A 25,000-nucleotide genomic window follows, 5' to 3' on the forward strand; every position below is an offset into this window, starting at 1 on the left:
GAGTCTGACCTCAGAGTCTCCAGACTACAGAGTGGACTCTCCAGAAAACCACACAGCTGCTGAACTCCTGAATCCTGCAGCTGGTTCAAACTCAGGTCCAGATGTTTCAGATGTTTCAGGAGGGAGGGGTTGGACTTCAGAGCTGAGGCCACAGAAGAACAGCTGATCTCTGACAAACTGCAGTAATTCAACCTGAATAAAGAGAGAAAGCATGAGAATGAATGAGGAGAACCAATCAGATGTGTTGATGGAGAAATGATCAGCTCCTCATTACTGAGTCCTGATCAATGAGCTGTTCTGTTGTTGTGGATCTTCATCATCACACTCATCATCCTCATGTCAGCACAACCTTCACACTCCTCCTCATGTCCACACACATCAGTAAGAAGCTGCTGAGCTCAGTCCATCTCTCACTGCAGGACCAGAGTCTCACATCACTAACATTCCTCCTTCTACAACAGTAACAGACAGTCAACTGACCTCAGAGTCTCCAGACTACAGAGTGGACTCTCCAGAAAACCACACAGCTGCTCAACTCCTGAATCCTGCAGCTGGTTCCAACCCAGGTCCAGATGTTTCAGATGTTTCAGGAGGGAGGGGTTGGACTTCAGAGCTGAGGCCACAGAAGAACAGCTGATCTCTGACAAACTGCAGTAACTCAACCTGAATAAAGAGAGAAAGAAGTGAGATTAGAGGACAAAGTGTGATGTTGAAGTCATTGAGAGTGAAGAAGGTTCAGACTGGAAGAGTTTAGAAATGTAAAGTTGTTAGGTAAATTTGTACTTTATGTTTATTATTAGTACTTGATATAATGGGAATTAACATTTTGTAAGTTATCGTTGTTTCATGCATGTCTATTGTAACCACTGTTCACTGTTTCACACCTGCAAGGGCACGAGTCTTTGTATTATTGAAACTGTACCACTCTGAGACTCTTCAAGGTCTCTGGCCTCTGGGCCGGGGGACATCTGATCTGAGACTCCTGCTTCAACTGTGTGAACCATATAGAAGTGTAACCACACACACACACACACACACACACACACACACACACACACACACACACACACACACACACACACACACACACACACACACACACACACACACACAGACAGACAGACAGACAGACAGACAGACAGACAGACAGACAGACAGACAGACAGACACACACACACACAGTGTTGTGATTGGTCAGACTGAAGCCAAAAGGGGGCGGGGTTAATCCTGTGCACCTGCAGACCACAGAGAGGAGAGTCGGAGGAGTAAAGGTGAAAAAAGAGAGCAGTTCTATTGGAGATGGATTTTATTGCCCCTGGAAGTCAGAGCAAGTGGCAGAAGAGCTGCTTTGGACTTTTGATGAGTTTCACTGGAAGATTGATGAATTAGTGGACAAAAGGACGTCTGAAGTCTCTGGCAGCACGACTGTAAGTCCTGTGAATTTAAGTGACTGTTATTCCACAGTAGAAAAAAGGCTTCAGAGGTTTTTATAAAGGTCAAAGGTTGAAGGTATTGACTGGATAGTTTTTCATTATTTAGGTGTTTGTTGGGTTGTTTACTTCAGAACTGTGGGAGCAGAGATATTGGCCTGTACTTTGTTAAATCTTCTTTGTTTCTAGTTTTGTGCTTCAGCTTGATTTGAGTCATTTAGTGAGGAAATTGTCCAGTTTGGAAAGACAAAGGTTCCAGATGTGTGTCAGTGGTTTGGAGATAAACTCTCACCCTCTTGACTGTTTTCATGTCCATTTAGTCTCAATCACAAGTTTTGGTTTTACATTTATTATTAATTTCTATGATTTCTTCCTTACTAATGATACATATGTGTGTTTCTCTTTACACTCTTTAATATATTCCATGTGTGTTTAATGGGATTGTTCTTGTTTTCTTATATTTCACTGTTTTTATTTTCCTCATTTATTTAAAAAAATTATCTCAGTAGTTTATTTATTTTTATATTTCACATATTTATTTGCATCTTCTTTAGTTTTGTGTTTTATAGATTCTCTGTATCTTGTATTTTTCTTTTTCACAGAATTTATTTAATCCTTCGTTGATCAATTGATCTCTTTATTGTGTTTTTTCATTAATAGTTCAACATCTCTTACTAATTCTGCATTTCTTACAGATTTATTGACATTGTTGTCTATATATTCTGATTCCCAGTTACTTGTCATAAATGATGCTTTTCCACTAGTTCCTACTCAGCCTTACTCGCCTTGCCTCTACTCGACTCAGCCTCGGTGGTTTTCCATTACAATCGTACGACCGCGGCGTGGGCGGAGTCATCAGAGCTTTCTCCGTCATGCACAATAATCACCCCGATATGATGCTTCACTCATTGCAACAAGAACAACTGCAGAGATGTTGAACTCTTTTTGTATTTTTTTCTTTTTCAATCAATCAATGAAAGACTTTATTTGTCCCCGACGGGGATAATTAAAAGGTCAAATATCCAAATCTATAAATCTATAAATAGATAAATAGTGCAACAACAGACTACAACTCCATCACCGGTAAATAAATATCAGTAATAGTAAAAATGTGATAAGAAAAGTGAGTCAGATATAAATAGAACAGAGAATGAAGGTCAAAGGTTAAATATGTATCAGCAGGAGGCCAGGCAGTGATCAGAACTGAGTTTTTAGAAAAACCAGTGTTCCTTTTTATTTTGAGACAGTGGGGGAAAGTAACTAAAAAGTGACTTGTAATCTAACTGAGTTACTATTACAAACAATCACTTAAAGGTAATCAGTATAGTAACTAAATTACTTTTTAAAGGAGTGGTGTGGCAGTCGTGTCGTGTCAGAGTCTGAGGCAGAACTCTGTGACATGGAGCGTCACAAACACAGTGAGTGGAGGAAGTAAGGCTGCTGCTCTACACCTGAACTTACCCTGGAAACTTGACTTTGTTGTTCACTTCCTGATTAATAGAGGAGAAACTATCTAGAGGCTGCAGTGTTCTACTGACATGTTCTACTGATGTTCTAGAGATGTGAGCAGGAGAACAGAGAGTGGTGGATATTAATGATCAATGATGTCAGAACCTGAGATCTTCCAGTTTACAGTGAGGACTCTCCAGGCCAGTACACAACTGCTTCACTCCTGAATCCTGCAGGTTGTTGTGACTCAGGTCCAGATGTGTCAGACTGGAGGACTGAGAGCTGAGGACTGAGGACAGAGCTCCACAGCTTCTCTCTGACAGACCACAGAGGCTCAACCTGAAGAAGAACCAACAAAGAAAACCAGTTCAATGTTTGTCATGGACTCAGTTCTACATCTTTGTTCCTGAACCACGTACACAGCTTTGTTGGAGGCTTTGACCACTGGCAGCAGCTCCAGAAGAGTCTCCTCTGAAGGACAGTATTTCCTCAGGTTAAACTCCTTCAGATCTTCTTCTGATGACAGTAAGATGAAGACCAGAGCTGACCACTGAGCAGGAGACAGTCTACCAGTGGACAGACGTCCTGATCTCAGGGACTGTTGGATCTCCTCCACCAGAGAACCGTCGTTCAGTTCATTCAGACAGTGGAACAAATTGATGCTTCTCTCTGTAGACACACTCTTACTCAGCTTCTTCTTGATGTACTGGACTGTTTCCTGATTGGTCTGTGAGCTACTTCCTGTCTGTGTCAGCAGACCTCGGAGGAGACTCTGATTGGTCTGCAGTGAAAGACCCAGGAGGAAGCGGAGGAACAAGTCCAGGTGTCCATTTGGACTCTTCAAGGCCTCGTCCACTGCTCTCTGATGGAGATGATGGAGATTAACTTCCTCCTTCAACACTTTTGACCACCAGGAGGTTTGTTGTTGTTTATCCAGGAGGTTGATTCCAGACTTGATGAAGGTCTGATGGACATGGAGAGCAGCCAGAAACTCCTGAAGGCTCAGATGGATGAAGCAGAAGACCTTGTCCTGGTACAGGCCTTGCTCCTCTCTAAAGACCTGTGTGAACATTCCTGAGTACACTGAGGCTGCTCTGAGATCGATGCCACACTCTGTCAGGTCGGGTTCATAGAAGATCAGGTTTCCTTTCTGCAGCTCCTCAAAAGCCAGTTTTCCCAGAGACTCCATCATCTCCCTGCTCTCTGGACTCCAGTGTGGATCTGTGGCAGCTCCTCCATCATACTTGACCTTCTTGACTTTGGCCTGGACCACCAGGTGGTGGATGTACATCTGAGTCATGGTCTTGGGCAGCTCTCCTCCCTCTCTGCTCTTCAACACCTCCTCCAGAACTGTAGCAGTGATCCAGCAGAAGACTGGGATGTGGCACATGATGTGGAGGCTTCGTGAGGTCTTGATGTGGGAGATGATCCTGCTGGCCTGCTGCTCCTCTCTGAACCTCCTCCTGAAGTACTCCTCCTTCTGTGGCTCAGTGAACCCTCGGACCTCCGTCACCATGCCGACACAGTCAGGAGGGATGTGATTGGCTGCTGCAGGTCGTGTGGTGATCCAGAGGCGAGCAGAGGGAAGCAGTTTCCCCCTGATGAGGTTTGTCAGCAGCACATCCACTGAGGTGGACTCTGTCACATCAGTCAGGATCTCAGTGTGCTGGAAGTCCAGAGGGAGGCGACACTCATCCAGACCGTCAAAGATGAAGACCACCTGGAGGTCTTCAAAGCTGCAGAGTCCTGCTTCTTTGGTTTGAGTGAAGAAGTGATGAACAAGTCCCACCAAGCTGAACTTCCTGTCCTTCAGCACATTCAGCTCTCTGAAGGTGAATGGGAATGTGAAGTGGACGTCCTGGTTGCTTTGGTCTTCAGCCCAGTCCACAGTGAACTTGTGTGTCAGGACTGTTTTCCCAATGCCAGCCACTCCCTTTGTCAGCACTGTTCTGATTGGTGGACATCTTCCAGGTGAGGCTTTAAAGAGGTCTCCTGGTCTGATGCTGGTTTCTGCTCTGTCTGCTCTCCTGGATGCTGCTTCAATCTGTCTGACCTCATGTTCCTCATTGACCTCTGCAGTCCCTCCCTCTGTGATGTGGAGCTCTGTGTAGATCTGCTCCAGGAGGGTGGACTCTCCTGCTTTAGAGACCCCCTCAAACACAACCTGGAACCTCTTCTTCAGGGCACATTTCACCTTCTGTTGGCAGACTCCAGCAGAAGTTCCTGAAAAGAAGAAACCATGAATGAGTTGAGTGTGTTTGACATTGAATGTGAAGATGACAGTGTGCTAGTGGAGATGTTTCTCCTCCATCAGCTCCATCAGCTCCTCAGTGGAGACCAAACAGCCTCTGGTCTGATGCACATGTTTGCATCACAAGAACAGCAGAGTTCAGGAACTCTCTTTGTGTCTCCTCGTCTCTGCTTTTGGACTCTGCTGCTTGTTTTAGACTTCCTGCCTGTTTCACACTTTCTGTGTCTGACCTGGAAATGACCTCTGTTCTCTGGACGGACTCTGTTTCTGACTGCTTTCTGCTCCAGCTGAGAACATTTCAGGTTTCATCTCCATCCTGTGAAATGAGATCAAATCCTCTTACTGCTCCACAGACGCTGAGCCAGCTCCTCCTGCTTCATCCTCCTCAGGAAGTCCAGTGTGATCCTCAGAAATGACTCTCTGCTGCTCCTCTGCTCTTCATCCTCATCCTCCCTCTCACTCCCTGAGCATGCTGGGTAATCTGGACTCAGGAGCTTCTGCATCTTCTTCAGCTCCTTCTTCATGAAAGTCACCATGTTGTCCTCCAGCAGCTGGAACAGAGAAACATGTGGAGTTGACTTTGAGCTGAAACTGAAGCCAGATTGAGATGTGAGTGTAAATCCAGTGCAGAGAGCAGGATGGACAACATGTGAAGCCAAATCACACTTCATGTGGGATCCAGCAGAAACAGCTTCAAGCATCAGTGAAGACTGGAAGCTGGATGAAGGTTGGACTGTTTCACTTTGGACCTGAATGGATCTAATAAGCTGAGTGTCTGTTTCATGTTTCAGCTGGAAGTCACAACAGCTTCTTCTGTCTCATGATGTGACAGTAAAGTGTTGAATGGACACTTGTTCTCACCATAAATATGGAGTCCAGATGTGTTTGCTGCTGAGGGGCGGAGCCACCACGGAGAACCTGGGAGCTCTGCTGGCTCACGCTGCAGAAACATGTTGACATGTTAGTTAAAGCTGCTGTGTGGTGTGATGATGAATCCTGACACAAACACTGATTCTCAGCCCTCATCAGCACTTCCTGCTGCACATTTAAAGTTCCTCTACCTGAAAACATCTTTAAACTCTACTTCTCATAAAACATCCCTTCTGCAGAGAGAATCAACCAAAAAACACCAAAACAAGACCATCAACACTCATTTGCACTCTTTTCCAACCTGCAGTTTCCCAAATCGATCACACCAACGTTGATGTTTACAAACAAACCAGCATTTGTGTCCATGAAACTGAGTTTATGTTTCCTAACTGATGTCATCTTGGGAAATCTGCCTCATGGGTTTCTGGGATATCAAAGATGATGTCGCAGAAGCTCCAGCAAAATGATCAACATTGGACTGATTCAGCCCAAAATAAAAGGACAGACTTTCTCAGAGAAAGAAGATTCAAGCCAGGAGAAAATTCTTAAATGTTGTGAAACTGATGGTTAATCAGCAAGCGGTCGACAAACTGGTAAGTTCCTTGAAGTGTCTATGCTGGAATGATGTGTTTGTGTGAGTGTCATGATGAATTATATCCAGAAATGTATTAACAACATATGTGAGACGAACATCAACAACTGAAACTGGATATTTTTCCATGTGGATTCTGGTCGAGGAAGTTTAAAGCTGAAAGTCATTCAGTTGAAATCTTTGACATCCACCCATCCCCCTCTCCTTTGGTGTTCCTCAGGGCTCTGTACTTGGTCCTACCTTCTTCATTGTCCATCTCCTCCACTTGTCCATATTTCTCATAAATACATCCTGAAGTTTCTTTGCTATGCAGACGACACTCAGCTCTACGTCTCCACCAAACCAACTCCACCCTCCACCCTCCTCCATCAGTGACGATCTACAGGACATCAAATCCTGGAGTGTAAGATCACACTTTGCTGCTGAGTTTGCACTTTGTACTCTTGTACTAAAATACTGGAAGTGAATGTTGGAGTGAGCACAACTTCTCTCACTCTGGTTTTGAGGAGATGAAAGGAAACAAAGAGTTTCTTACTTTGTGTCTGAAGGTCCAGGTTCACCACTGAAGAGTGGTGGAAGATCATTGGACCGGTCACTCTTCATAGACAACCTGCTGGATACTGAAGACCCTGCTGTGTGTCTGAGCTTCTGTCCTCTACACACACACACACACACACACACACACACACACACACACACACACACACACACACACACACACACACACACACACACACACACACACACACACACACACACAGTGAAGAGGAGTCAAGTGGATTCTCTTTATTACTTCAAACACGTCAACAGTTCACATGTCAAACATTTCAACCAGCGATGATCCGTCACTTTCTAATTTCTTCCCAACCCGTCACCTCACACTGCCCCCATCCGTCACAAAACACCGTCCCCTTACTCTCTTCTAATGTGAGGAGGACAAGCAGCCACATCAAGCCAGGAGTTTCATCTAGAATAAAGAAGAGGAATGTTCCTGAAAGGCCCAGTCAGTCACCAGATCTCAATCCAACAGAGCCTGAATTTCACCTGTTCCACATGAAACGTGGGTTAGAAAGGCCCACAAAGCAACATCCAGTGAAAGGAGCTGCAGTGAAGCCTGAAGAGCATTCAAATAGAGGAAACCCAGCGAGCGCCTGGTGACGTCATGACTTCACACTTTCACACCGTCATTGCCTGCAAAGGCTTTTCAACAAGTGTGAGAGATGAATGTTGGATTTTCTCTTATTTCATTGGTTCAGTGACTTTTGAGCCCCTGACATGAAGGGATTGTGTTTAAAAAGACTTTAGTTGCTCACATTGTTATGTGATGTTTGACTTGAAGCCACTGAATGAAAGCTGAAGCCTGAACTTCACCTCCATCTGGAGAGTTTACTTTCTATTTATTGTGCTCATATTCAGGACAAAATGAGAAGAAGTGTGTCTCTGGACTAATATTTGTGGAGCAAAGTGTAAGTTAGTGATGTGGGATGTTTGGACTTCAGGGTCATCTGGAGACTTCCAGTTCCTTTAAAGCCCTGTTGGGAAGGTGACACTGCTCTGACCTGGGATCAGGTGAAGAGGAGTTCTAAACTCTGCCCTGAAAGACAACACATGATGTTCTAGTGTTGGTTCTGTCCACTGCTTGTCCTTGTGTCTTTCATGATCACATTGGGACTGATCATGGTGACGGTGGAATGTCTCTGCACCTCGTCTTCTTTACTGCAGCTGTTTTTCTGCTGCCTGTTGGAATCACTTCAGCTCACTTTGGATCATTGAAACCACTGAGCCTTGAGACGAGTCAATACAGCAGAGCCACTTTGAACACTGTTCATATTTCTATGGAGTTTACATTGAGTGTGGATTCTTCTGTTTGCTCTTTGAGTGGCTGCAGGAGTGTGTGACGTCTCTTACCTGTCCACACACTCTGGTGTGTCTTCTTCATCCACGTCACTCATGTTGAGTCAGAGAGAAACACACCAACCTGGTCCACACACACACACACACACACACACACACACACACACACACACACACACACACACACACACACACACACACACACACACACACACACACACACACACACACACACACACACACACACACACACAGGTGAAGAAGAAGAAAGCAGCTGTCAGTGGTTTGTGATGGTGTGAATGAAAGAGGAAAAGAGAAGTGAGAAAGTCTTTCTCTCCGTTGTGGAAGCTTCTAAAGAGCTGCCAGAGTCTCACCTGAACTCTCTTCACTTCTTCTTACAGACACTTTTCCATGTGTGAGGAAAGTTGTGGAGAGAAGAAGCTGCTCTTCGTCCCTCTCAGTCCGTCTCTCATGTCTGACAAGCACAAAGTGACGCTTCCTGCTCTGACTCACCCACAAGTGTAAATGATTGATGGAGAAATCAGGAGAGTCGTTCAGCAGGAAACATGAACACTGTAAAGAAAACATTTAAACAGTTGTCTTAAGATATTTCTATACAATATTGAACACATGTAAACCTGGACAGAAGAGAAAGATGCAGATCAAAGCAGTTGGACTATAAAGGAACATCATCAAGGAAAACAGAACAAAGGAAAATGATCAGACTCAACATCGTCCCTCATCTCAGTTACAAAGAAATTCTGACACAACATCAGTTCTATGGACACACTAGAACAAGACGTCCCATAGCGTCTGCTGGACAGACACACTAGAACAAGACGTCCAATAGCGTCTGCTGGACAGACACACAGACACTAGAACAAGACGTCCCATAGCGTCTGCTGGACAGACACACTAGAACAAGACGTCCCATAGCGTCTGCTGGACAGACACACTAGAACAAGACGTCCCATAGCGTCTGCTGGACAGACACACTAGAACAAGACGTCCCATAGCGTCTGCTGGACAGACACACTAGAACAAGACGTCCCATAGCATCTGCAGGACAGACACACAGACACACGGCGAGCAGCCACAGTGAAATCAGTCAAAGACAGCTGATGAAAGTTTTGTTGTGAGTTGACAGAGATTCTCACCTGCTGAACTCTTCACCTCTTCTCACAGACACTTGGAGAGAAGAAGTTGCTCTTCGTCCCTTGTCAGTCCTTCTGTCACTGTTTGATGTGAGGACGCCGTCACACCCTCATAACTCACAGTGTCAAAGTCCATGTTGTTCAGCTGGGACACGCCCTCATGACATCACCGTCCATCTGAACTGAGACAAGTTGATCTTGAGAGCCGCCTCCAGAAACAAGTCAATGATTGATGTGACCTCCTGATTTGGCCGTCAGCAGCTTCATTCAGGGCCGTGATGAGAGCAGTCAGTCCTCCAACAAGGGGAATTACAGGGATTTACAGAAACAGGAGCTGAATATGACTCTGTCCCGCCACACTGCTCCAGTCATCAGCTGGGTTTTCTGCTTCGTCCCATTCAGTCCAAAAGACTTGATTTCTGCTGCTGCAGTTGCTGTTTCTCATGAGATCAAAGATCAATTCCAGCTGCTTCCTCTTGTGTGGCAGCTGGATGAACCCACACATATGTCTTGACGTGTCCAGCTCTCTGTCATTGTTCACTCTGTGGACGCTGCAGGACAAATCCAGGAGGCTTTATTGGATTAGGATGTTTCTGTTTTTATGTCTTCAATGAGAACATTGTTACATAATTCCATCAGTCCTCAGAGGAGCAGAGGACGTCCACACAAGGACACCACTCTGAACCATCTTCAGCTCATCTGGACATCTTCTGCCAGTCTGACCCTGTTTGAACCACTTCCTGTTCTACTGATGGTTTCCAGCTCAGTTTGAGGTCGTTTTCTCTTGGCCAAGAAAGAAGAAAACATTTTGAATAAATCCATCAAACCAAACCATTAATACAAAGAAAACATAAGATGTATGAAAAGGAGTAAGAGGAAGCAGAGGCGTATTAAATCTTCTCCAGTCAATGTGTTTGTTTGTTGTTTGTTTAACCAGTCACACACTCCTTTCATCAGGAGCCCACAGTGAATGAAACACAGTACCAGAGTGTGTGTCACCATGAAGCCAACAAAACAATCCACTGAAGATCTGGACGACACTGAAAAGTCCCTGGACTTCCTGTCAGAGGAGGTTCCTGCTGTCTGGACCACAGAGGATAATCTGTCTGACTCCGTGGAGCGACAGGTGGTCCAGGGGAATAGAGGTGGACCAGAACACCCTGGAGGTCCGTCACCTGCTGCCCAGCAGGAGCAACAACCACAAACCAGACATCATCATGACGCTTGGCAACACAAAACATCAAACTGAGCTCCTGAAACAAGGGAGGAAACTGAGAGGATGGGACGTCTACATCAATGAACATTTGACCAAAAGGAAGGCGGACATCAGGAAAGCCCGGGTCCTGAAGAAACAGGGGAGGATCCAGGCAACGTGGACCTCAGATCTTCATCAAGATGAACGGGACACCGGAGGAGGAGAAGGTCCTGCTGATCCCAGACATGGAGGAGCTGGAGAGATTTAGCTGAGGACTGGACAAAAGGTCAAACTACATGGACTCACCATATTATGATGACACTCAATGTCAGGAGGAACTCATCACCAGCTACAATGACTGTGAACTACAATCGTCTGCATGTGAAATCATTTCATTCCACTGAAGACAAACATCAGGACCTGGAGGACGATGTCGACCCGGACAATAACTTCTACTACGACATCACTGACAACTGCTGCTCTGACTCTGAACATCCATTCAACAGGATACTTCAAACTGACAATGAACTTTCTATTATACATTTCAACAGCAGGAGCTTGTGTTCAAACTTTAGTCCAATCAAACACAATCCAGGACATTTCAATCAACCTTCAGTGTTTTTACCATCTCTGAAACGTGGATCTGCACTGAGAAGGAAGCTGATTTGACCTGATGGATACGAGTTCTACTACTTGAACAGAGAGAGGAAGACTGGAGGAGGAGGAGGAGCTTTATATGTGGACATAAACCTGAAGTATAAAGGAGGAAAATATGACCACAGTAATGAAAGATGTAGTTCAATGTAGAACAGTAGAACTCTGTATAGAACAGGAAGAGAATGTAATTGTAAACTGCATCTATAGAACAGCAGGTTCTAACAGAAATCTTCAGGGATTGGGTTAAAGAAACATTTACAGCTTCAACTCAGAAGGTTTTGTGAGAAACTTTTTATTTTAACTTTGATCTGCTGAAGCCAAATAATCGCATACTAACAATAGAGTTTATAGATACGATGTACAGTTTGAACCTTTCCTCTAAAATCACCAGACCAGTACAATCACGTCTCATAGAGCCACATTAATAGATCACTTATTCACAAACCTGTTAGACAATAAAACCACAAATGGATTATTGATTAACAATATCAGCAATCATTTACTGGTTCGTCTACAGAACTGAGAGTCTGTATCAAGTGAAGACAACACTGATAAAAACTGTCCAATAAAGAAATACACTGAAAGAAATCCAATTTCAATTCAATAAAATAAATGTTTTAAACTTTGATTTGACAAGAATCCTTTTTTCACTTTGATATTCATCTTTTGAAAAAAAACATTGTTTTCATTTTGATGTTCACTTTACTTTACTTTAATTTTGACATTGATGTTGACAAAAATCTCTTATTAATTCAAAGTGAAGATGTAACTTGGTAGACCAGGAAGTTACAACACTGATCCGTTGCAACAGATGCTGATCTCCTTTGATCTCCATGAGAAGCCTCTCTCATCTGCTGAATTGAATCCACAGGAGGTAATGAGACATTGATGGACTCTGCTGCTCTCTGATTATGTAACTAAACACACCTGTGAGCTACAAGCTTTAAATACTGGAGTTTCAATCACAGCAGGAGGTCATAACTCAAGGGTTTTGGTCCAGAAGTATCTGCAGATGAACTTCATCCACAACTGAAGGTTAGAGTCTGCTGGAGTCAGTCCTGCAATATGCAAATTAGCCCTGAGCACCAGACAGGAGGAAGCCTGACTTTGAATAACTTTGTAAATAAAGTCACTCAGTTCTCACCATTTAAATCCCAATTCAGGTTTGATTTAAAACCCAGCAGTTCTTCATTCCAGCTTCAAATGGAGAGAAAACTGGTTTTCCTGAAGCAAAACTTCTCACCTGCAGCCAATCAGACACTGAGAAAATATGATGCAATACAGCCACAGTCTGCTCACATGTTTCCTGATTGTTTTCAAATCCAGAGCGTAGCTTTTCAGCATCTTCAGGAAGGAACAATGGACTAGAATTTGTTGAGTTTCAAAACAGAAGAGTCTCCACTTCTGCACCTTGGTGGTCAGGATTAGTGTCTGCTTCGTCTCATCAGAAGTGAGAATCATATGGAGACACAACACTGTGTTGGCAGGCCTGGATAGCTCAGATGGTAGAGCATCAGACTTTTAATCTGACGGTCCAGGGTTCAAGTCCCTGTTCAGGCTCTTTGTGAAGAAACTTGACAGGTGAAAAGATGCTGAGCAGGATGACTATTGCAGAATGACATCATCAGTAGGATCAAACTAAGGTGTCTCTTGATGGTCTATGTCAATGCAGAACAGTTCTCTGGAGTCTCCATCCAGAGGAGTGTTGCTTTCATGATCTCCACCCAATTGTCAAATCACTGATATCCTGAGGAGCTGCTGTCCAGTAGAGAAATACTCTGGTGGAGCTGCTGTTTATCTTCATCATATTAATGCCATCAAGTATGAAAAGTCTCTGATGTTACATAACCAGTAAACATGACAACTCTGTGTTTTTTCTATTACTAATACTTTATTGAAACGTCTTCACTCAGTACACATGGGCTCACATAGCACACATTAGCTCCCATACATATCAGCGTGTTAAAGATAAACATGCTGGCATGTTAGGTGTATGTTGGGTGCATGGATGTAAAAAAAGCACATCAAAAGTTAAAGGAATAGTGTGATATGACTTCTACATGTGGGAAGGTTTTGACAGAATGACTGTGAGGTTAGTAGAAGCAGCTTTTCCATCAGAAGTCCAGTAAATGTTGTGAAGCTCTCTAATGGTTCTCCACACACTTCATGGTAGATATTTCTAACCTCAAATGGACTTGAAATCTCAATCTTCTGATCCGAAGTCAGACGCCTTGTCCATTAGGCCTCATAGTTCCATGCCTCAGTGGTTTCAACCAAATAGTGACAAACTCACATCCTGTGTTCAATAATATAAAAAGATTGACTGTTCTCACATAGAGTTATTTGTTATCAGTCAGTTCTATGGCCAGTCTGGGAATTGAACCTATGACCTTGATGTTTACAGCCCCACACTCTGACCAGCTGAGCTAACTGTCCAACCACATGAGACTTTAGATTATTGAAAGTGGTTCAAGGCAGATTATTGCTTTGGTAACTTAACATGATCTGCTTTGAGACATCGTGAGTTTCCCTGAACGCTCGGATGAGTGGGTCCCTTTAAATGTTGTTGCCGCAAAGCATTGTGGGGCAGCATGATCTGTTCTCCTTTGGTAAAGGAAGCATCAGTGTGTTTTAGGATGAAGGAGGTTCTAAAGGAAGCATCAGTGTGTTTTAGGCTAAAGGAGGTTCTAAAGAAAGCATCAGTGTGTTTTAGGCTAAAGGAGGTTCTATAGGAAGCATCAGTGTGTTTTAAGCTAAAGGAGGTTCTAAAGAAAGCATCAGTGTGTTTTAGGCTAAAGGAGGTTCTAAAGAAAGCATCAGTGTGTTTTAGGCTAAAGGAGGTTCTAAAGGAAGCATCAGTGTGTTTTAGGCTAAAGGAGGTTCTAAAGGAAGCATCAGTGTGTTTTAGGCTAAAGGAGGTTCTAAAGGAAGCATCAGTGTGTTTTAGGCTAAAGGAGGTTCTAAAGGAAGCATCAGTGTGTTTTAGGCTAAAGGAGGTTCTAAAGGAAGCATCAGTGTGTTTTAGGCTAAAGGAGGTTCTAAAGGAAGCATCATTGTGTTTTAGGATGAAGGAGGTTCTAAAGGAAGCATCAGTGTGTTTTAGGCTAAATGAGGTTCTAAAGGAAGCATCAGTGTGTTTTAGGCTAAAGGAGGTTCTAAAGGAAGCATCAGTGTGTTTTAGGCTAAAGGAGGTTCTAAAGGAAGCATCAGTGTGTTTTAGGCTAAAGGAGGTTCTAAAGGAAGCATCAGTGTCTTTTAGGATGAAGGAGGTTCTAAAGGAAGCATCAGTGTGTTTTAGGCTAAAGTAGGTTCTAAAGGAAGTATCAGTGTGTTTTAGGCTAAAGGAGGTTCTAAAGGAAGCATCAGTGTGTTTTAGGCTAAAGGAGGTTCTAAAGGAAGCATCAGTGTGTTTTAGGCTAAAGGAGGTTCTAAAGGAAGCATCAGTGTGTTTTAGGTTAAAGGAGGTTCTATAGGAAGCATCAGTGTGTTTTAGGCTAAAGGAGGTTCTAAAGGAAGCATCAGTGTGTTTTAGGTTAAAGGAGGTTCTAAAGGAAGCATCAGTGTGTTTTAGGCTAAAGGAGGTTCTAAAGGAAGCATCAGTGTGTTTTAGGCTAAAGGAGGTTCTAAAGGAAGCATCAGTGTGTTTTAGGCTAAAGGAGGTTCTAAAGAAAGCATCAGTGTGTTTTAGGCTAAAGGAGGTTCTATAGGAAGCATCAGTGTGTTTTAAGCTAAAGGAGGTTCTAAAGAAAGCATCAGTGTGTTTTAGGCTAAAGGAGGTTCTAAAGAAAGCATCAGTGTGTTTTAGGCTAAAAGGAGGTTCTAAAGGAAGCATCAGTGTGTTTTAGGCTAAAGGAGGTTCTAAAGGAAGCATCAGTGTGTTTTAGGCTAAAGGAGGTTCTAAAGGAAGCATCAGTGTGTTTTAGGCTAAAGGAGGTTCTAAAGGAAGCATCAGTGTGTTTTAGGCTAAAGGAGGTTCTAAAGGAAGCATCAGTGTGTTTTAGGCTAAAGGAGGTTCTAAAGGAAGCATCATTGTGTTTTAGGATGAAGGAGGTTCTAAAGGAAGCATCAGTGTGTTTTAGGCTAAATGAGGTTCTAAAGGAAGCATCAGTGTGTTTTAGGCTAAAGGAGGTTCTAAAGGAAGCATCAGTGTGTTTTAGGCTAAAGGAGGTTCTAAAGGAAGCATCAGTGTGTTTTAGGCTAAAGGAGGTTCTAAAGGAAGCATCAGTGTCTTTTAGGATGAAGGAGGTTCTAAAGGAAGCATCAGTGTGTTTTAGGCTAAATGAGGTTCTAAAGGAAGCATCAGTGTGTTTTAGGCTAAAGGAGGTTCTAAAGGAAGCATCAGTGTGTTTTAGGTTAAAGGAGGTTCTATAGGAAGCATCAGTGTGTTTTAGGCTAAAGGAGGTTCTAAAGGAAGCATCAGTGTGTTTTAGGTTAAAGGAGGTTCTAAAGGAAGCATCAGTGTGTTTTAGGCTAAAGGAGGTTCTAAAGGAAGCATCAGTGTGTTTTAGGCTAAAGGAGGTTCTAAAGGAAGCATCAGTGTGTTTTAGGCTAAAGGAGGTTCTAAAGGAAGCATCAGTGTGTTTTAGGCTAAAGGAGGTTCTAAAGGAAGCATCATTGTGTTTTAGGATGAAGGAGGTTCTAAAGGAAGCATCAGTGTGTTTTAGGTTAAAGGAGGTTCTAAAGGAAGCATCAGTGTGTTTTAGGCTAAAGGAGGTTCTAAAGGAAGCATCAGTGTGTTTTAGGCTAAAGGAGGTTCTAAAGGAAGCATCAGTGTGTTTTAGGCTAAAGGAGGTTCTAAAGGAAGCATCAGTGTGTTTTAGGCTAAAGGAGGTTCTAAAGGAAGCATCATTGTGTTTTAGGCTAAATGAGGTTCTAAAGGAAGCATCAGTGTGTTTTAGGCTAAAGGAGGTTCTATAGGAAGCATCAGTGTGTTTTAGGCTAAAAGAGGTTCTATAGGAAGCATTGAACCTACTTTCTTGAGATTAATCAGAATTTCAACTCAGGCACATCTTCCAGCATGAGCCGTGGAGAACGTTCTGCTGCAGGAACATCCTCCATCATGAGCCGTGGAGAATGTTCTGCTGCAGGAACATCCTCCAGCACGAGTGGTTTGGCGCTGGGTCAGTATTGGTGTAGGGAGGCATTTCTTTGTATGGCCCACAGCCTCCATGTTCTAGCCAGAGGAACCCTGACTGCCATGAGGTACCAGATGAGATCCTCAGACCCATTGTGAGACCAGCACTATCGGTGCTGAACAACCACACACCAGGAACAGTAAACAAGCTTTTGTCTGGGTAGCATTGTTAGATTAGCCTGAAGCTAATACATGCAATGTGTTTATTTTCTGTGTTTTCTCATAAAGCTGCATCTGTTTGTGTTCACGTGTGAACGTCGTGTTCAGGTGCTCTCCTGTCCGAGTGCGGAGAGGGAGAGAGAACCACCGAACAGAACATCTGAACCTCCGTTTCAGTCGTTCTGCTCATTTCAGTCGTTCGGCTCGTTTCAGTCGTTCGGCTCCTTTCAGTCGTTCGGCTCCTTTCAGTCGTTCGGCTCCTTTCAGTCGTTCGGCTCGTTTCAGTCGTTCGGCTCGTTTCAGTCGTTCGGCTCGTTTCAGTCGTTCGGCTCGTTTCAGTCGTTCGGCTCGTTTCAGTCGTTCGGCTCGTTTCAGTTCAGCTCATTTCAGTCGTTCGGCTCATTTCAGTCGTTCGGCTCGTTTCAGTCGTTCGGCTCGTTTCAGTCGTTCGGCTCGTTTCAGTCGTTCGGCTCGTTTCAGTCGTTCGGCTCATTTCAGTCGTTCGTTCAGCTCGTTTCAGTCGTTCGGCTCGTTTCAGTCGTTCGGTTCATTTCAGTCGTTCGGCTCATTTCAGTCGTTCGGCTCATTTCAGTCGTTCAGCTCATTTCAGTGGTTCGGCTCATTTCAGTGGTTCAGTTCACTTCGAGCCTCCTGGTTCACGCCCCCACCTGTCTTCCTCACTCACCACACCACAACATAGACCTTGAAAGAGCGCCCCCTACTGCTCTCTCCATCACCCCTCCACCTCTCACAACAACACATCCACGACCCCGCCTCTGCAGTTCCTGTCATCACCACAACAACATCCACCTCCTCCACCTCCTCCACCTCCCCTCAGCTCCTCCCCTCAGATTTGATGTTTTACAATCCAGTGGAGTGAACGCAGCCAGCCAGGACATTTGAGTTCACAACAGTAGATCTATTTGGACCATAAGAAGTGAAGGACATGGTGAGAAAGAGAGTGAGGCTCAAGGTCTGGGGTGTTGTCTTCTGCTGGGTGTTGTTTCTTCATGTGTATATACACAATAACCAGTGTATATAATCTGTGACAAGTAATATTCAGCCTCACAGCCTTTATTCAGACAAGGCAGGTCAGTAAAACTTGTAAATGATTGATGATTCATAAAAAGAGCTGCATTGGCCGGGAATTGAACCCGGGCCTCCCGCGTGGCAGAACTCTACCACTGAACCAGCAATGCTCTCATGTTTCCATGTTCCCACCATCAGAGGTCATGTGATTCACCTGCAGAGCTCAGTGGACTCAGATTACAGTATTTTCACTATAAAAACATGGTTTCTTCTGATCACAGTCGGGGAATTGAACATCGGCCTCCTGCGGGACAGGCTGGGATACTCTCCACTGTACTAACGAGGAGATGTTGAAGTTGCTGCCTGTTTGTCCTAGTGTGTCCACACACACACACACACACACACACACACACACACACACACACACACACACACACACACACACACACACACACACACACCCTCTTTCTTTGTACACAGTGTTGCTGTTTAGTAGATTAGATCTCCTGTTTGATGACGTTGTTACTTGATTGTATTGATTTATGAATTATTAATGAATTAATGTATTTGTGTAAATAAACACCTGTTAGCTGAATTGATGGATTCCTGGTAATTATTGTGTATTTATTGTTGATAATCCACTGGTTTGTAACAGTCTGAGCTAGAATCTCACACCTTCCTTGTTATTTAAGATTGTTATATTTTGCACAGGAATATTAACTAACTTAAATAACCTTTTTACAAACAAGACTGATATTTTGGTATTAGATATTTCCAGTTTAGCTGGTGGTTCCACAATTCCATTACTATTTGATAAATAAACAATTTATTCAAGTTAATAATTCTTCATTAATACATTATTTTAGATAATTTATTCACTTGTAAGTAATTACTCAATTACTTTAGGAGTTGTTAATGAGTAAATGACCATTTACTTCCATTAATAATTAACATTTTTCAGAAATACTTCCAGTGATTTATTACTTTCAGTAATCTATTACTTACAGTAATTTTAACGCTAATAACCAACATACTCGTTTACGGTTGTCGACATACTTGTTTGAGGTCGCCGCCATATTTAAAATGACAACTGACTGTTTCCTTCCCTTCAGGACAACATAGTGTCTCATCTAACCCTACTCTTCTCTATTCTAAATACTGCAGTACATTTACTCTTCTCTATTCTAAATACTGCAGTACATTTACTCTTCTCTATTCTAAATACTGCAGTACATTTACTCTTCTCTATTCTAAATCCTGCAGTACATTTACTCTTCTCTATTCTAAATACTGCAGTACATTTACTCTTCTCTATTCTAAATACTGCAGTACATATACTCTTCTCTATTCTAAATACTGCAGTACATTTACACTTCTCTATTCTAAATACTGCAGTACATTTACTCTTCTCTATTCTAAATACTGCAGTACATTTACTCTTCTCTATTCTAAATACTGCAGTACATTTACTCTTCTCTATTCTAAATACTGCAGTACATTTACTCTTCTCTATTCTAAATACTGCAGTACATTTACTCTTCTCTGTTCTAAATCCTGCAGTACATTTACTCTTCTCTGTTCTAAATACTGCAGTACATTTACTCTTCTCTATTCTAAATACTGCAGTACATTTACTCTTCTCTATTCTAAATACTGCAGTACATTTACTCTTCTCTGTTCTAAATCCTGCAGTACATTTACTCTTCTCTGTTCTAAATACTGCAGTACATTTACTCTTCTCTATTCTAAATACTGCAGTACATTTACTCTTCTCTGTTCTAAATACTGCAGTACATTTACTTTGCTCTATTCTAAATACTGCAGTACATTTACTCTTCTCTATTCTAAATACTGCAGTACATTTACTCTTCTCTATTCTAAATACCGCAGTACATTTACTCTTCTCTATTCTAAATACCGCAGTACATTTACTCTTCTCTATTCTAAATACTGCAGTACATTTACTCTTCTCTATTCTAAATACTGCAGTACATTTACTCTTCTCTATTCTAAATACTGCAGTACATTTACTCTTCTCTATTCTAAATACTGCAGTACATTTACTCTTCTCTATTCTAAATACTGCAGTACATTTACTCTTCTCTGTTCTAAATACTGCAGTACATTTACTCTTCTCTATTCTAAAAACTGCAGTACATTCACTTTTCTCTATTCTAAATACTGCAGTACATTTACTCTTCTCTATTCTAAATACTGCAGTACATTTACCCTTCTCTGTTCTAAATACTGCAGTACATTTACTCTTCTCTATTCTAAATACTGCAGTACATTTACTCTTCTCTATTCTAAATACTGCAGTGCATTTACTTTGCTCTATTCTAAATACTGCAGTACATTTACTCTTCTCTCTTCTAAATACTGCAGTACATTTACTCTTCTCTATTCTAAATACTGCAGTACATTTACTCTTCTCTATTCTAAATACTGCAGTACATTTACTCTTCTCTATTCTAAATACTGCAGTACATTTACTTTGCTCTATTCTAAATACTGCAGTACATTTACTCTTCTCTATTCTAAATACTGCAGTACATTTACTTTGCTCTATTCTAAATACTGCAGTACATTTACTCTTCTCTATTCTAAATACTGCAGTACATTTACTCTTCTCTATTCTAAATACTGCAGTACATTTACTTTGCTCTATTCTAAATACTGCAGTACATTTACTCTTCTCTATTCTAAATACTGCAGTACATTTACTCTTCTCTATTCTAAATACTGCAGTACATTTACTCTTCTCTATTCTAAATACTGCAGTACATTTACTCTTCTCTATTCTAAATACTGCAGTACATTTACTCTTCTCTGTTCTAAATACTGCAGTACATTTACTCTTCTCTATTCTAAATACTGCAGTACATTTACTCTTCTCTGTTCTAAATACTGCAGTACATTTACTCTTCTCTATTCTAAAAACTGCAGTACATTCACTTTTCTCTATTCTAAATACTGCAGTACATTTACTCTTCTCTATTCTAAATACTGCAGTACATTTACCCTTCTCTGTTCTAAATACTGCAGTACATTTACTCTTCTCTATTCTAAATACTGCAGTACATTTACTCTTCTCTATTCTAAATACTGCAGTGCATTTACTTTGCTCTATTCTAAATACTGCAGTACATTTACTCTTCTCTCTTCTAAATACTGCAGTACATTTACTCTTCTCTATTCTAAATACTGCAGTACATTTACTCTTCTCTATTCTAAATACTGCAGTACATTTACTCTTCTCTATTCTAAATACTGCAGTACATTTACTTTGCTCTATTCTAAATACTGCAGTACATTTACTCTTCTCTATTCTAAATACTGCAGTACATTTACTTTGCTCTATTCTAAATACTGCAGTACATTTACTCTTCTCTATTCTAAATACTGCAGTACATTTACTTTGCTCTATTCTAAATACTGCAGTACATTTACTCTTCTCTATTCTAAATACTGCAGTACATTTACTCTTCTCTATTCTAAATCCTGCAGTACATTTACTCTTCTCTATTCTAAATCCTGCAGTACATTTACTCTTCTCTATTCTAAATACTGCAGTACATTTACTCTTCTCTATTCTAAATACTGCAGTACATTTACTTTGCTCTATTCTAAATACTGCAGTACATTTACTCTTCTCTATTCTAAATACTGCAGTACATTTACTCTTCTCTATTCTAAATACTGCAGTACATTTACTCTTCTCTATTCTAAATACTGCAGTACATTTACTCTTCTCTATTCTAAATACTGCAGTACATTTACTCTTCTCTATTCTAAATACTGCAGTACATTTACCCTTCTCTATTCTAAATCCTGCAGTACATTTACTCTTCTCTATTCTAAATACTGCAGTACATTTACTCTTCTCTATTCTAAATACTGCAGTACATTTACTCTTCTCTATTCTAAATACTGCAGTACATTTACTCTTCTCTATTCTAAATACTGCAGTACATTTACTTTGCTCTATTCTAAATACTGCAGTACATTTACTCTTCTCTATTCTAAATACTGCAGTACATTTACTTTGCTCTATTCTAAATACTGCAGTACATTTACTCTTCTCTATTCTAAATACTGCAGTACATTTACTTTGCTCTATTCTAAATACTGCAGTACATTTACTCTTCTCTATTCTAAATACTGCAGTACATTTACTCTTCTCTATTCTAAATCCTGCAGTACATTTACTCTTCTCTATTCTAAATCCTGCAGTACATTTACTCTTCTCTATTCTAAATACTGCAGTACATTTACTCTTCTCTATTCTAAATACTGCAGTACATTTACTTTGCTCTATTCTAAATACTGCAGTACATTTACTCTTCTCTATTCTAAATACTGCAGTACATTTACTCTTCTCTATTCTAAATACTGCAGTACATTTACTCTTCTCTATTCTAAATACTGCAGTACATTGACATTTCACATCACTGCACCTCTTATTTTATATCCCACATTGTTGCTGAGCCACGTAGCAAACCTTTATTCTGTAGGATCAAACCTTTATTCTGTAGGAGCAAACCTTTATTCTGGAGACACTTGCTGTGGACATGATGGACCAACTTGTCCAACTCTCTCTGGACCTATTTCAGCAAGACACTGCAGCTGGAACCACATCTGGAGAGTTCAGCTACTAAACTGATCTGCCTGCTTCATTCATTCATTCATGCAGTGACAATGTGGTGCATTAAGCAAAACAAAGTACAAGAATGGAGAGTAACTGTAGTTACTTCAGCAGGAAAGGAGTAAATGTCCATGACGAACCTTTAAAAAGTTCCTCTGACAACTTTAAAAGAATCAAACATCCATGAATCATTGATCTTTATTTTCTACACAAGCTCAGGTGACTTTGATAGAGAAAACTCTTATGAGACAGTGTGGAAAGGAAAAGTCCCTCTAACAGGAAGAACCTTTGTAGAGAGGACAGAGGAGAGGACAGGAGAGAGGACAGGAGAGAGGACAAGAGAGGACAGGAGAGAGGACAAGAGAGGACAGAGGAGAGGACAGGAGAGAGGACAGAGGAGAGGACAGGAGAGAGGACAGGAGAGAGGACAGAAGAGAGGACAGAAGAGAGGACAGAAGAGAGGACAGGAGAGAGGACAGAGGAGAGGACAAGAGAGGACAGGAGAGAGGACAGGAGAGAGGACAGAAGAGAGGACAGAAGAGAGGACAGAGGAGAGGACAGGAGAGAGGACAGGAGAGAGGACAGGAGAGAGGACAGAGAGGACAGGAGAGAGGACAGGAGAGAGGACAGAGGACAGGACAGGGCAGAGGACAGGAGAGAGGACAGAGCAGAGGACAGGAGAGAGGAAAGGTGAGAGGACAGGAGAGAGGACAGAGAAGAGGACAGGAGAGAGGACAGAGGAGAGGACAGGAGAGAGGACAGAGGAGAGGACAGAGAGGACAGAGGAGAGGACAGGAGAGAGGACAGAGGAGAGGACAGAGAGGACAGAGGAGAGGACAGGAGAGAGGACAGAGGAGAGGACAGAGAGGACAGAGGAGAGGACAGGAGAGAGGACAGAAGAAAGGACATAGGAGGGGACAGGAGAGAGGACAGGAGAGAGGACAGGAGAGAGGACTGGAGAGAGGACAGAAGAGAGGACAGGAGAAAGGACAGAAGAGAGGACAGAGGAGAGGACAGAGGAGAGGACAGGAGAGAGGACAGAGGAGAGGACAGAGGAGAGGACAGAGGAGAGGACAGGAGAGAGGACAGAGGAGAGGACAGACAGACAGATAGATAAGAGAGAGATCCACTATGTGAAGACTGATCAGGACAGGAGGCTTCAAACCATCTACATGTAATAGTGGTAAAGAAGTAGTAAATGTTATTACATGTAATAGTGGTAAAGAAGTAGTAAATGTCATTACATGTAATAGTGGTAAAGGAATAGTACATGTTATTACATGTAATAGTGGAGAAGAAATAGTACATGTTATTACATGTAATAGTGGTAAAGAAGTAGTACATGTTATTACATGTAATAGTGGTAAAGAAGTAGTAAATGTTATTACATGTAATAGTGGTAAAGAAGTAGTAAATGTCATTACATGTAATAGTGGTAAAGGAATAGTACATGTTATTACATGTAATAGTGGAGAAGAAATAGTACATGTTATTACATGTAATAGTGGTAAAGAAGTAGTACATGTTATTACATGTAATAGTGGTAAAGAAGTAGTAAATATCATTACATGTAATAGTGGAGAAGAAGTAGTAAATGTTATAACATGTAATAGTGGTGAAGAAATAGCAAATGTTGTTACATGTAATAATGGTAAAGCAGTATTAAATGAAAACAGGAAGTTAGAAGATTACGACACCATCACCAGGTGAAAACAGGAAGTTATAAGATTACTACACTGTCACCAGGTTAAAACAGGAAGTAATCAGATTACTACACCATCACCAGGTGAAAACAGGAAGTTATAAGATTACTACACCATCACCAGGTGAAAACAGGAAGTTATAAGATTACTACACCATCACCAGGTTAAAACAGGAAGTAATCAGATTACTACACCATCACCAGGTGAAAACAGGAAGTAATCAGATTACTACACCATCACCAGGTGAAAACAGGAAGTAATCAGATTACTCCACCATCACCAGATGCATTCAGACTCTTGTTCATCATGGAGGTTGGTTCTCCAGTGAGAGAGCTAGAACGTTAGGTTGGTTCTCCAGTGAGAGAGCTAGAACGTTAGGTTGGTTCTCCAGTGAGAGAGCTAGAACGTTCTCCACTGGCTAGGAGGACCTGGGCCTCCAGCCTTGTGTGACCTGAGCCCATCAGGATGTTGATGATGATGTGAAAAACACTGACAAGCTGCATGTAGATGGTTTCAAAAGACACAATATATCGACCACTCTACTCCTATGATGTCTTCCATTGGATTGATCGTCTTACTTCTGGAAGTAGAACATCAAAAACATAACAATGAGTCTCAGGTCTTCTTGGTTCCTGTGACCTCCTCCATCTCTTCCAGTAGCTCCAACATCTGTTACAACACAGAGGAATAAAAGTTAACAAATCTAGCTTATGTTACATAAAAACTCTCAAACTTGATTGAAGAGATGTTTTCAGACCTGCTGGTCACTGAAACATCTTCATGATGACGAGCTGCTGGAGGGCAGGTGATGCAGACGACATCTTCCAGAGGTTCTTTCTGTCTGAACGGACCCTCCAGTCCATGAGATCATCATGAAG

General features: G+C 41.9%; 3 protein-coding genes across 4 annotated transcripts in view; 1 reads left to right on the top strand and 2 right to left on the bottom strand.

Annotated features, from left to right (window-relative positions):
* LOC308147483 (NACHT, LRR and PYD domains-containing protein 12-like) overlaps positions 1–25,000 on the bottom strand; it is a 104,475-nt gene that overhangs the window by 2,779 nt on the left and 76,696 nt on the right. For both annotated transcript variants that reach the window (XM_080519651.1, XM_080519650.1), the window contains exon 7: positions 10–192. In XM_080519651.1, coding sequence (XP_080375777.1) covers positions 10–192 — 183 coding nt within the window. The remainder of the gene's footprint in view (positions 1–9; positions 193–25,000) is intronic.
* Positions 3,038–7,248, bottom strand: LOC308147759 (protein NLRC3-like; the record flags this gene model as incomplete). Its single annotated transcript, XM_080520088.1, has 5 exons — positions 7,128–7,248; positions 5,992–6,070; positions 5,474–5,681; positions 3,299–5,102; positions 3,038–3,218 (listed from the first exon to the last, which is right to left on the bottom strand). Exons 1-5 carry the CDS (start codon positions 7,193–7,195, stop codon positions 3,038–3,040), a joined length of 2,340 nt encoding a protein of 779 aa, XP_080376214.1. The 5' UTR covers positions 7,196–7,248.
* Positions 10,601–25,000, top strand: part of LOC308147760 (ribonuclease inhibitor-like) — a gene marked incomplete at its 5' end in the record, with an annotated part of 17,341 nt that continues 2,941 nt past the window's right edge. Inside the window, 2 exons of the mRNA XM_080520089.1 lie at positions 10,601–10,662; positions 10,727–10,972. Of these exons, the coding sequence (XP_080376215.1) occupies positions 10,601–10,662; positions 10,727–10,972 (308 nt within the window). The remainder of the gene's footprint in view (positions 10,663–10,726; positions 10,973–25,000) is intronic.

This window comes from Blennius ocellaris, assembly GCF_963422515.1.
Source record: "Blennius ocellaris genome assembly, chromosome: 24".
Lineage (NCBI taxonomy): Eukaryota > Metazoa > Chordata > Actinopteri > Blenniiformes > Blenniidae > Blennius > Blennius ocellaris.